Source organism: Tupaia chinensis, unplaced genomic scaffold (genome assembly GCF_000334495.1).
Source record: "Tupaia chinensis unplaced genomic scaffold, TupChi_1.0 Scaffold149325_1, whole genome shotgun sequence".
Lineage (NCBI taxonomy): Eukaryota > Metazoa > Chordata > Mammalia > Scandentia > Tupaiidae > Tupaia > Tupaia belangeri.
In genome coordinates this window covers 12,938-26,837 of record NW_006209169.1, presented here as the reverse complement: position 1 = coordinate 26,837, position 13,900 = coordinate 12,938, and the positions used below count along the sequence as shown (strand labels likewise).

General features: G+C 37.1%; 1 protein-coding gene across 1 annotated transcript in view; it reads left to right on the top strand.

The window, feature by feature from the left end:
* Positions 1-1,200: 1,200 nt before the first annotated feature.
* LOC102478346 (polypeptide N-acetylgalactosaminyltransferase 13-like) overlaps positions 1,201-13,900 on the top strand; it is a gene marked incomplete at its 3' end in the record, with an annotated part of 24,347 nt that continues 11,647 nt past the window's right edge. Inside the window, exons 1-4 of the mRNA XM_014585233.1 lie at positions 1,201-1,220; positions 4,909-5,075; positions 6,059-6,266; positions 10,791-10,961. Of these exons, the coding sequence (XP_014440719.1) occupies positions 1,201-1,220; positions 4,909-5,075; positions 6,059-6,266; positions 10,791-10,961 (566 nt within the window). The remainder of the gene's footprint in view (positions 1,221-4,908; positions 5,076-6,058; positions 6,267-10,790; positions 10,962-13,900) is intronic.

Genomic DNA, 13,900 nt, shown 5'->3' with positions numbered 1-13,900 from the left:
ATAGATAGATAGATAGATAGATAGATATCACACCTATCTGTGATAGAGTTTAATTCACAAATCAGGCATAATATGAGATTAACAATAACTAATAATAAAATAAAATAATTATAACAATATATTGTAATAGAAGTTATTTAAATGAGTTCTCTTAAAATTTATTATTGGACTGTAGATTTTGTCAACTTCATCTGAAAATTTTCACTTAAATGAATCACTTCATCTTTGGCATAGCCTAACTGCCAGCATCACTGCTCTTGTTCGTGGGGGCCATTATTGAGTAAAATAAGGTTAGTGAACTTAAGTCTTGTGATACTGCAACCATCAGTGGTAAGCGAGAAGAATTCTAAGTGACTGATGGGTGGGAGGCATACAGAGTGTTGGTGTGTTGGACAGAGGGATGATTCATATCCCAGTGGGGCAGAGGGAGATGATGAGATACTCAAAACAGCATACAGTTTAAAATTTATGCATTGCTAATTTCTGGAATATTCCATTAAATGCTTTTGTACCACAGCTGATCTTAGGTAACTGACACCTCAGAAATCAAACCCAAGGAAAAGGTGTAGTGGGTTGGTGAGGAGGCAGTACTGTAGATGAAATAAACTTCAAAGCAATAGGGAACTGGTGTGACTAATTCAGAAATCATGTGACTGATTCATAAATCAAGTGCAATAATATTGATAGAAATTTGTCTAAGTTTAAAATATTTCTTTATGATAGAGCAGCCATACCCACACATGCACATGTACACAGGGGCATGAAAGAGTAGAGAGAGAAGCACCTACAGTGTGACAGGGTCTCCTCGCATTGCGATCTCCTTTCTTCCGCCCCTCCTGCTCCTAAGGATTTCAGGTGCCTGTGCCGGCACCCAATGTGCTTTCGGGCTGACCTGGGGATCCATGCCTGTGGCAATCATGTGGCTTTCAGCCTTGTGGAACAGTTGGGTTACCATGGCACGATAGTGGCTGGGCCTGAAGTGTTTTGCTATGAGCTATATTTAAGTATTAAATAGCTTCTAGTAGTAAGGAAGTATGTGATAGTTTATTTGACAGCATTTTTTCTCTTTTCTCATGGTAAATGAGATATTATATCTTGCCATAGATGAGGCAATAGCTTTGAGGAAATACAGACAACAGCAGCAGTTCAATGTATCACAAACTCATGAGAAACCATGAAAAGCATAACTTATTTCTACAAATGTATGCTGAAAATTTCAGGTAACTGGATAAGCTGATATAGGATATGATTAACTTGTATATTCTTAAACTCTTCAGAATATTTTACATGAAAAAAGTCTAAAGTGAATAAACTATAAGTTATTTTGTAAGTACATAAAGTCTTTGCTGAAGGATTTTTTTTTCCAGGTAATTGAGGTATACTTGTCAAAGAGATACTGTATATTCAACGTGTGCAACTGAATTTGCACAATTTGAAATTATTCCCACAATCAAGCTAGTCAATATACTTATCACCTCACATTGTTATGATTTTTTTTAAGTAAGAAGAATTAAAATCAATTCCCTGAGCATATGTTTTATTTATTTATTTTTTTTAAGAGTGAGATTTTTGCTATAGGGCATGTGCACTGACCAGGGAGACGGAGAGAGAGAAAGCAAGAAAGTACCCCTCAGGGGGGATGGCCATGCTGCAATTTTCTTCTCTTCCATTTTCCTCTCAGGATTTGGAGCACTCATGCACATACGCCCAGCATAAACTTTAAGCCTCTAGGTCCAGGACTCGAACCATGGTTGGCCACAAGGGCATACAGTGATGTAACCATTATGCCATCTGCTGGTACCCCCTCAGTACATTTTAAGTCTACAGTGCAGTACTAACTATAGCCAGCATGCTGTATACTAGGTCTCCAGAATTTATGCATTCTGCAAAACTGAACTTTTGTCCCCATTTGTGAATGACTGTTTATATAGGAAGAAGGAGAAGAATTAATAAAAGTAATGGCCACGTTTTATTTTTATGCTACATTAAATAATGACAAAGCGGAAATTTTCTCTAAGTAAACATAATAGCTGCATTAATACTAAATTAGTTCATTAGAACTTTGACACAAATAATGAATATTAAAATTACCATTTGTGAGTTAATATTTTAATGAGAAAGATAAAAATTGATAGAAATGGTTTAAGATACTAGATTTAAACATCTCTTTTTAGTTGCTATTTGAACCATTTATCTAAATTCATCTCTCATGTTTTCTTTATTGGCAAGGTAATGTAATATACAAAACATTTTATTGAAAATAAATCATTTAGTTCATTCTTGCTGTTCAGTGGCCAACCACAATTTGAATCTCTGCCCAGCAGCTTGAAAAATATGTTGTGTGTGTGTGTGTGTGTGTGTGTGTGTGCACGTGCACATGCATGCCCAAAGTCCTGATGGGCTGGAAATGGAAGAGAAAGGATTCAGCATGCCGGTTGTGTGTGTGTGTGTGTGTGTGTGTGTGTGTGTGTACGTGCACATGCATGCCCAAAGTCCTGATGAGCTGGAAATGGAAGAGAAAGGATTCAGCATGCCGGTGCCCCATCAGGGGTGCTGTCTCTCTCTGGAGAGCATATGTGTATTCTGACAATTTTAAACGAAGGAGAAAAGAGAAGAAAGAGAAGAGAACAGAAGGGAAGGGAAGGGAAGGGAAGGGAAGGGAAGGGAAGGGAAGGGAAGAGAGGAGAGGAGAGGAGAGGAGAGGAGAGGAAAGGAAAGGAAAGGAAAGGAAAGGAAAGGAAAAGAGAAGAGAGAAGAGGAGAGGAGAGGAGAGAGAAGAGGAGAGGAGAGGAGAGGAGAGAGAAGAGGAGAGAAGAGGAGAGGAGAGAAGAGAAGAGAAGAGAAGAGAAGAGAAGAGAAGAGAAGAGAAGAGAAGAGAAGAGAAGAGAAGAGAGAAGAAAGAAAAGAAAAGGAAAGAGAAAAGAAAAAAGAAAAGAGAAAAGAGAAAAGGAAAGAAAAAAGAAATCATTGTTTTCCAATGATACTATTGAAACTGTAAAATAGCCGCTGTTGATTTTGGGACATTTAGCTTATTTATACAGCTTTACATCTTTGGTGATGACCGCTATCTTTATCATACTTTTTGTTTAGCATAGTGAAAATGATGGTTTTTTTGATGAGGGAGAAAAATGGAAGTTTAAGGAAAGTGATGAAAAGAGCCCTTCTTGCTTATTAAGATCACATTCTAAGTTTAATTAGTGATGAGCTGTCTGGTAGAACATATCAAATGATGATAAAGCACATAGAAATCACTGGGATTCTATCACCAAAACCGGAAGTGATGACTATAACTCGCTACTTTTCCTACTCCCTACATATTGATTTTTCTGATGTGCACAGAATTTTTTGTATTGTGGATACATAATGAATGTTTTTAACTATAATATGCTAAAAATTGTTATAATTGATGTCTAGGTACTTTATCACCTGCCTGTAATGGAGAAGATTTCACTGAGTAGGTGATAATTTAGACTCTTTCAAAAGGTGATTAAGAGATCAACAGTATACAATCAATATTTGATTTATTATGTATCTCTATATCCCACGTTTTGTTGGATTCTTTTTATGCATTTATAGAGAAAACTAATTTTAACAAAGTGGTATTGTGTCGTATATTAAATTATTTAAAGTGACATGAAATAACTGACTCATTTTATTTGCAGAATTGTTTTAATTCACTAGCTTTCTAGAATATTTAACACACACGCAGATCTAAGGTGAATAAACTTTTATTTCTTTTTTTTTAAATAATTATTTCTTTACTTTTACTGATTTATTTTAATTTGACCAGAGAGAGACAGGGAGAGGGAAAGGGAGAAAGCAAGCCACCATGTCCAAGACTTAAACCGTTGTCAGCCATGTAGGAGTGTCCAATGCCTTGATCACCATGCCACCTGCTGGTCCCCAATAAACTTTTCTTTCTGATCCAGATACCCAATGACATTTCTTATACTCTGTAATCATAACAACTTAAAATTAAATGACAGAAATATCTGAATTTGGCCAGGTTGACAGATCCACCATTATCTGTGTGTTAATTTTGGAGTGACCACCTACCAACACATATTACTTATCCAAGCACTATTTTTGGATTAATTGCTTGACGTGTAAAACTTGAATCTCCTTGGATTGAAAAGCAATGACAATTACAGGAGAGCCCTACAAATCAGTGTGCTTTAGGACCTGGGAATCTAAATAACCTGGGAGTTGCTTAGAAATGCAGATTTTCAGGCTACACCCAATTCCCAGGTGGTGCCTATGCACATTAAAGTTTGTTAAGTTCTGGTAGCCTATTCCTTTTCCTGATGATCAGGAAGACTAGAAATTTTACAGATCAGAATTCACCCTGGACCCTAAACCTTTCTTTGAAAATAGACATGTTTAAAGTGTCCTCAAATGGAATACAAAGTATACAGGGTACTATTTTGGGACAGTAAAATAACCTCACTTTCACATGCTTCAAAATCCTGTGGGTATATGTCTATTTGTGTTCTTATTACTTTCCGAGTTATACAATAATTCTTTTCTTCTTTTCTAAACGAAGAATAAAATTATATCCACTAAATGAATTCTCATGTGTGCCTGTTGGACCTGGCCTTTAATGGGTCATTTCTGAATGTTATTTTAGCTTTCTTAGGTTTTTCTTAGACTTGTGGAAATCATGCTGCTTTGTTCCTTGTAGAAGTTAAAATAAAATATTAGTAATTATGGATATTTAACTTACAAAATGCCTGGTGATTACTCACAGCAGTTATAAAAAGAAAAAAGGTGACTTTAGATATTCATAAAATGTTTCTGTAATAAGGGACTTTCAAGTCTGAAGTAATAACACATTATGAATATGTCTTACTGTTTTTGAGCAGGATAAAATTTAATAAATCAACATCCCTCTTCTTGATTGTTTTCTAGATGCAAGACAAAAGTCTACCCTGATGAACTCCCAAACACAAGCGTAGTCATTGTGTTCCATAACGAAGCCTGGAGCACTCTTCTTAGAACTGTTTACAGTGTTATAAATCGTTCTCCACACTATCTGCTTTCTGAGGTCATTTTGGTAGATGATGCCAGTGAAAGAGGTATAGTTTTTTGTTCTTTATTTTTTTAATGAGAAAGTGTTATTGTGGTCAAAAGATAGCAAGGCAGTGATGTTTATTATTTTACTAGTCTTCCAACCACCTATTCAATTTCACCCATATATACTCGTGCTCCCTTCAAAGAGAGACTGCATATAAATGGTTTCATAAGATCATAACAGGTGTATCTTCAGTGTTTGGGTAAGGATATTCTATGATGTTAACACATTGAGGAAATCCCCTACTGATGCATTTTTCACAAGTATAGCTGCCATTAAACAACACAGGTCTATACCTGGTCATTGACAAATCTGGGAAAAAGTAACTATTTTTCTTATTTTTATACCTTTAATTACTGTACATCTTTACAGCATACAAAATGGGCTTATTAGGAATGAATATACTGTGTATTAGTCCAGTCAAAGATATCACCACTTTTGGGACAAGCAGTTGGCATAATGGCTATGTTGCTGGACTCCCATGTAGTCGACTGCGTTTTGAGTCATGGACCCAGTGGCTTAGACTCAGGCCGGACGCATGTGTGTGCGTGCCCAAGATCCCGAGAGGAGAATGGAGAAGGGATTGTGGCGTGGCCATTCTCCCTGGGGGGTGATTTCTCGCTTTCTGTCTCTGTCTTTCTGGCATGCGCCCTATAGCTAAAACCTCTTCAAAAAAAAAAAAAAAAAAAAAGGAAAGATATCACCACTTTCTCATGATTCTCTTTGGCTCTTACTCACCTAAGAAATCAGTCAAAATAGCTTTCAAAACTGTTTCCTTTTTTCCAACTCATTTGATCATGTTGTGGAGTATTTATATGACTTTATGTATATATGACATTATTTGATGTGATCTCTATTATCTACTGAAATAATTCTGATAGGCATTGGCTACCATTTCTATGTATTGAATTTCTGTCTTGGCAGTATTTCTGTTCTGTGTTAAAACAGTTTCAAATTATTCTTATAAATTCTTATTGAATGTTACAGATTTTCTCAAGCTGACATTAGAGAACTACGTGAAAAACTTAGAAGTGCCAGTAAAAATTATTAGGATGGAAGAGCGCTCTGGGCTAATACGTGCCCGTCTTCGAGGAGCAGCTGCTTCAAAAGGGCAGGTCATAACTTTTCTCGATGCTCACTGCGAGTGCACCCTAGGATGGCTGGAGCCCTTGCTGGCCAGAATAAAGGAAGACAGGTACGAATTTATGTGTTATGTCTGTGTGGGTGTGACGGAGCCTGGTAGGAGAGTCTGGCTGTTACCAGAATTCCTCTTCCAAGCTTCTTTCAGAAGGCTTACTTGATGTTGTTTCTGTTTTTTTGGTTTTTTTTTTTAACAGTTTTCTCCTTCATTTAATGGTGAGACTATCTTATTCTTGCTGAATATGGATATTTGAATAAGAAATAGCCAAACAATTCAAACAATAAAAACATGTTGAATACTCATAGGCGAAGGAAGGAAATCCAATCTGTAAATATATAATGCTCTAAACCATATTTTCTGATCCTCATTTAAATGGCAGAGGATTCGTAGGCAAACACGAGAGAGAGAGAAAGCAACCCCAACAGGGCCCAGTCACACGGTGCTCCTTTTTCCTCTGATTCTTATTTCTGCCAGGATCCGGGGCACACATGGGCAACTGGCCTGTTTTGACTGGCCCTGACTAAAACCCTGGTTGTCCAGTGAGGACCAACCCCACGGCATAGCACTGAGCACGTTTTCAAAGCACTTTTGTTCTGTCCTCATGACCACCCTGTGAACATAGGTAATGTCGGTGTTCTTATTTCTACCTAGCATTAGGAGGGAACAAAGGAGTTCATTGCTTGTCTCGGTTGTCTGAAGTGCCAGAACATTTCAGTTCTTCCCAGTCCTCCACCTTAGTTCTCTGTACATCACTGCCCTTAGAGTCTGATTAAAATTCACCTTAAGGATCTTAGAAATAAATACTCACACATACCACAAAATAAAATCGTGTTTATAGAAATAGACATAGAGGGACCAGCAGTTGGTGTACTGGCTATGTCACTAGACTCTCATGTAGTCAACTGTCGTTCGAGTCCCAGACCCGGTGGCTTAAACTCATGGTGGGTGTGTGTGCATGCGTGCCCAAGATCCTGAGAGGAGAATGGAGGAGAAGGGATTGCAGCGTAGCCATCCCCCCTGGGGGTTATTTCTTGCTTTCTGTCTTTCTGGCACTCAGATGTGCCCTATAGCTAAAACCCCTCAAAAAAAAAAAAAAAAAAGACATAGAGAGCACAGTTGTATGTATAAGTTTAATTATTTAAATGATCTTGCCACTTGATACATACAATTTGTGAAATCTGGAAGTCCTTAAAAACACTTGATAGAAATAAAGGGCCCTCGAATATACCTATAATTCTTTCTGATGCTGCTGCCATGAAATACAAGTTTTTTTCTTTTTCTTTTTTTGGCTAATTATAAAGACTGGTGACAAACGAATATCATTTCCAAGCACCTAATGAAGATACCATCGAATGCTATCTGAGAGAATAACAAAATAGTGTATAGCAACTCACTTGCATAGTCATTTTTATGTACAGTAAAAACGTATTTCTAGAATTGAAGTTTTTAATTAGACATTCAAGACAGGGGCTGCTTAGGCTGAACTAGTCCAGCCTCCCCCAGCCACATCACGTTAGCGGCAGGATTTGGTACTTGCCAGAAAGATGAATGGAAGCTGTCAGTAAAATGAACCACCACGGTTGAAGCAAGCAGTGGGAACCTTTGAGTTAACGGAGGGTAGACGCAGCTGATAACATTTTTCCACTCTACTTATTGTACAGTATCCACAGGAGAGTAAGCCTGGCAAAGGGAAATGAACTTAGAACATCTTAAATGTATTTCTGGCAATTTTTATATATTAGGCTGTTTTATAAAGTTGTGTTTCATATTCAATATAGTGATTTTTTAATATGGTATTTCGAGATGGCCATGCATAGCCCATTTTCCTTTTGTTCTAACAACTTATTGATACTGTATTTGCTTATGATGATGCTAATCTCTTTTCTTGCTAATATCCATAAATTCTGAAGTTACTCTAACTAGGTAATGTAGTCAAGGGTATGACCTACAATATATTCAGGGTTATTATATCTAAGTTCCGCTCTCACAAATTATACCATGAAATTTAACAAAGAAATAGAAAAGAATATTGGAAGTATATTGATCTTTTTGGGATCTGGAGTCATCCAGAAGTTTTCCAAAGCTAGGTGAATCCTATCAATTTTGGAGTAATTTAGGCCTTCGCCAAGTGCGTGAAATTTCAGACCCTCTTGAAAATGAGTGTTGGTGGTAATGGCATTGCAAAATGAAAAAGAATAAAATAACGAGACCTGTCCTGTTTCAGAGCAGTTAATTGCTGTACAGAGGGAGCTGGATCTTACATGGGTGATCATGGTTCAAGTACCACTCCTACAACTTGAAAAATACGCAGGGTATGTAGGTGCATAGGATCCTGATAGGACGGAGAATTGAAAAATAGAGGACTGCGGTGTGACCAGGCTTCATTAAGAATAGTTTCTCTCTCTCTTGAGACCAGCAGTTACTGTAATGGGTATGTAGTCGACCACGGTTTGAGTCCCGGACCTGGTGGCTTAAATTCACACTGGGCACATGTGTGCGTGCCCAAGATCCCGAGAGGAGAATGGAGGAGAAGGGATTGCGGTGTGGCCATCCCCCCTGGGGGGTGATTTCTCGCTTTCTGTCTCTCTGTGTCTCTTTGTCTTTCTGGCAAGTGCACATGCCCTATAGCAAAAACCTCAAAAAAATAAATAAATAAAAAGAGTAGTTTCTCTCTCTTTTATATGCACTTGAACTCACTGTCATTAAAAAGAAAAGAAAAGAATAAATAACAGACATTTCTTTGCTTTCCACATCCATGAGTGATTCAGAAGGCGATTGTAATATTTACTTACCAAATATTAAAAACAAACTCTGGCCTTCAGAACTATCTACAATCAGCAGTCTTGTGCAGACCTGAGCATTTACCTATGGAGGTGACAAAATATCATCACAGGAATGGAGAGTAAGGGAGGAACAGAAAAAGACACAAAGAGTACCTAATGATCTCCCTAGTGACACTTTCTTACCCTAAAAAACTACCATCAAGAACACCAATCATGCTGGCTCTTCATCTTTCTTTTTCTTTTTTTGTAGAGGCAGGGAGCATACGCTTGCCAGAAAGACAGAAAGAGACAGAGAGACAGAAAGCGAGAAATCACCTCCCAGGGGGGATGGCCACACTGTAATCCCTTCTCCTCCATTCTCCTCTAGGTATCTTCAGCATGCACGCACATGCACCAGGGTGAGTTTAAGTCCCTGGGTCTGGGACTCAAACCATGGTCGACTACATGGGAGTCCAGCAACATAGCCATTACACTAACTGCTGGTACCCTTCATCTTTCTTTAAGAAAAGTGATATGGAGACCAGCTGTTGGTATAGCAGTTATGTTGCTGGACTCCCACGTAGTCGACCGCGGTTTGAGTCCCAGACCCAGGGACTTAAACTCACCCTGGTGCATGTGCGTGCATGCTGAAGATACCTAGAGGAGAATGGAGGAGAAGGAATTGCGGCGTGGCCATCCCCCCTTGGGGGGAGTGATTTCTCATTTTCACTCTCGCTATCTCTGTTTTGCTCTCTCTCCAGCAAGTACACACACCCTAGGGTGAAAACCACTTAAAAAAAAAAAAAAGAAGAAGAAGAAGAAGAAAAGAAAAGAAAAGAGATGTGAAACATCAAAACATCAAAGACTACAGTTACTTACCTAGTTCTAACTTAAATAATCATGAGATTGTGATTCTAATTTTTTTTTTTTGAGGTTTTTGCTATAAGGCACATGGACTCACCAGAGGGACAGAGAAAGACAGACAGAAAGTGAGAAATCACCTCCTGGGGGCGTAAACATGCTGCAATCCCTTCTGCTCCATTCTTCTCTTGGGATTTTGGGCATGCATGCACCTGCACCCTGCATGAGTTTCAAGCCTTTGAGTCCAGGACTTGAGCCATCATCAACCATGTTGGAGTCCAGTGCCTTAACCACTAAACCACCTGCTCATCCCATGACTCTAAATTCTTAATTCAAGAATGATTCACTCAGAGATATATCATGACCCTATTATAATTCATAGGAAACATATATTTATACTGATAGTTGATGATATTTATTAGTGATAGTGTTTGCTGATTTTTACTTGTTAGGCTTTCATAGTAGGAATTTTCTCCATGAAGTGTGTTTTAGGACTAGCTATTTAATCTATCTAACCTATCTTATTTGAAATACAAACTACCAGATTTAGTAAGCCATCCTCCATTCTCCTCTCCCTATTTACTGTTGTTTTTTAGTGTGTTAGAGCTAAAACAATGCATTCTCAAAGCAGTTCTGCTAATCATGCTGTGGGTGGAGGTTTTTTGAAAAATAGACCAGGCTCATCCTGCTGAGTTAGTACTTACAATACATTTGGAAATCAACGTGAAGGTCAATTAGTATGTTTGATTAGATTTCATTTAATAGCATAAAGTCGAGTGTAAGAAGATAGAGTTAAAGGAAATAATTGCATTGAGAACAAGGATAAAATGGAAACAAAGTCATGTTAAAGTCACAAAATAATGAAATTTCATTGTATAGCTATAATTAGTTTGAAGAAGCAAATGTAACATTTAAATGATCATTTATACATAAACTGGTTTGAATTTTTCTGCAGGAAAACAGTTGTATGCCCCATCATCGATGTGATTAGTGATGATACCTTTGAATATATGGCTGGGTCAGATATGACTTATGGGGGTTTTAACTGGAAACTGAATTTCCGCTGGTATCCTGTCCCTCAAAGAGAAATGGACAGGAGAAAAGGAGACAGAACATTACCTGTCAGGTATGTAGGTCATATCTGCCAAAGGATAGCCTGTGTATTCCTGACATAATCATGGAATGTTAGAAATTTGCATTCTCATTTTTAATTCTTTTGAAGAAATATATTTATTATTCATATATATGTTTACATTATTACTGATTGCATGATCATATAAGAATCAATGGAAATCAATCTGGTTTAAATTAGCCTAAACAAACTTAAGTATTGGTAGAAAGCCAATATTTTGAAGCTTTTTGCATCCTTATATTCAAAATGTACTTAATGTGAATTTTCTATGTGACAAAATGTACTAGCCTTGACGTTTTAAGTAAATGTACATTTACTTAAAATTACATGCTTTATAATAGAAGTATTCTCAAAACTGAAATAACCAAAATTATTTTGATATACATTCTAAGTTTATCCACTTATAGAGCTAGCAACTTTATAGAGATGTTAGAAAGATGTGTGTGAAAAATTTTACTATGTTAGCAATTATGAAAGGTTTATTATTTGGTCTAAATTAGTTTAAATAACTATTTGATTTGAAATTTTCACTCATGAAATATATGCCTACCCTTAATTCAGAAAAAGGAACCTCATAGGCACCTTCAGTTTTCTACCTAAGCATTGCCCACTTTATTAACACAAAAGCAACTATTAATACTTTCCACTTCATCACATTCTTGGAGAGCTTTTACTGCAACCAACATTTTTTTTTCCCTAAAAAATAATTTGGAAAATATTCCTCATTCTGTTGGAACAATAAACATATACACCAACATTTTAAAACAGTATACATATAACCTATTTTCTAAACAAGAGTATCTGGTAACCTGCTGAGGGGATGACTTATCCATTGTCAACTACTCAATTTTATAATGACTGAATTCGAATTACAGTCTAAAAATTAGCTAATGGAAAATAGCTCTAATTACTTGTTTTTGAACAATTAAATATTAGAGGCTATTAACATCTTAAATAGAGAAAAATAAAATTTGGTTTCTAGTATTTGCATGAAGACATGTAAATATGTTAAAATTTAAAATATAATTTTACTCTTAAATCTTCATGAACTTCACATTTACTGAAACTTATTTTTTTAAGCTTGTTCTCCATGAGAGAGAGAAAGAGGCACCTAACAGGTCCTCATGCCACAGTCCATCCCCATTCTCAGGTGCCCAGGATCACAGGGAATGTGCATATTCTCATTGTTCTCAGGGAGGTTACACGACCTAAACTCAGGACACTTTCCATGTGCCCAGCTGTATTACCACTAAGCCACCACTTGGTCCTCACCAACTCTAAATGATCCTTTCCTTTAACATGAGCAATGGACTAGCAGATGGCATAATGGTTATGTTATTGAACTCCCACGTATTTGACTGAATTCCAAGGCCTGGACCCAGCAACTTAAAACTCACTCCAGGCACATGTACGTGCATGCCTAAAATCCCAAGAGAAAATGAAGGAGAAGGGATTGCAGAGTGGCCATCCCCATAGTGGGTGATTTCTTGTTTTCTGTCTCTCTGTCTTTCTTTCTCTCTGGCAAGTACACACACTCTATAGCAAAAATCTCTCTTAAAAACAAACAAAACCTGGATGGCTCATATTACCATCATATGTTAAAATTTCTGTTTTTCCAAATCCTTCTTGGTTTCATTTAGTGTTAGCTGATTTATTTATCTATCTATCTATCTATCTATCTATCTATCTATCTATCTATCATCTATCCATCCATCCATCCATCCATAGAGTCCATGCACTCACTAGAGAGAGTAAGAGTGGGACAGAGAGAGGAAAAGTGAGAGATCACACCACAGGAAGGATGGTCTCACCACAGTCTCTTCTCCATCCTCCTCTTGAAATGTTAGGCATCCACACGCATGTACCTCACATGATTTTCAAACTTCACAGTCCTGGACTTGAACTGTAGTTGGCTATGTGGGAGTCAAGTGCCTTAACCACCACAGCACCTACTGGCCCCGAGCTGATTTTTTAAAATACATATTCATTTACTAGAGGGTCTGTGCACTCACCAGAAGGAGAAAGATAGATGAGAGAGAGAGAGAAAACAACCCTCAATGTGATATAGTCATGTTGCAATTCCTTCTTCTTCATTCTTCTTCATTTCTCCTTCTTAATGGGACTTGGGCATATGTTTTCACGCCACTATGTACTGGACTTGAACCACAGAGTTGGCCATGTGGGTTCTGACTCGCTTAATAACTAGGCCATGGGGCCAGCCCATGATGTTAGTTGATTTTTAAGCTTCAGATCCCAAGTGAAAACAATTAAAATACTTGATTAATACATTTACACATAGACTATGTGTTTGCTCATTTGAAAGTAAAATTTACAAGAATACATGTTTGTACTAATTTTCAATCTACAATGTTAAAAGACATGTTTATTTAACTTTATTTTCTCACAGAATCAAAAAGCAGATAATTAAGAGGTAGCCAACATTCACAGTAAGAAATTACTAATCTCATTTATAAAAATAAAAAGTTACATAGAAGTCAACCACTGTTACTCATCTTTCATTAGCTAAAACAAAAGGCGAATCTTTTAATTTGCTAAATTTTAACCACACTTTATGCGGTTTTATTGTACTAACATCAGAACTGATGAAATCACAGTATATTTTGTTTACCTCTGTAACGGCACAATATTTCATTTTCTAAAATACTGAGGGAGCTGGAACAAGCGAAACAGAAATTTCAGACTTTGCTAAAGTTACTTGATTTTTATGGCAAAAGGTTAATTAATTCACTGACTCTGTGATAACAGCCTGCAGGTAATTTTCATCAGCATAGCTGTAATGTGAACTTTCTTTGTACTTGCAATCTATTACTTGAAGATGTGATCATTTTTCTCACATTCGTACAAACAGATAAATCATTCTAGGTGGTAAAGACAATTTTTTTCCCTCCATGATTAACAGCATTCTGAATAGC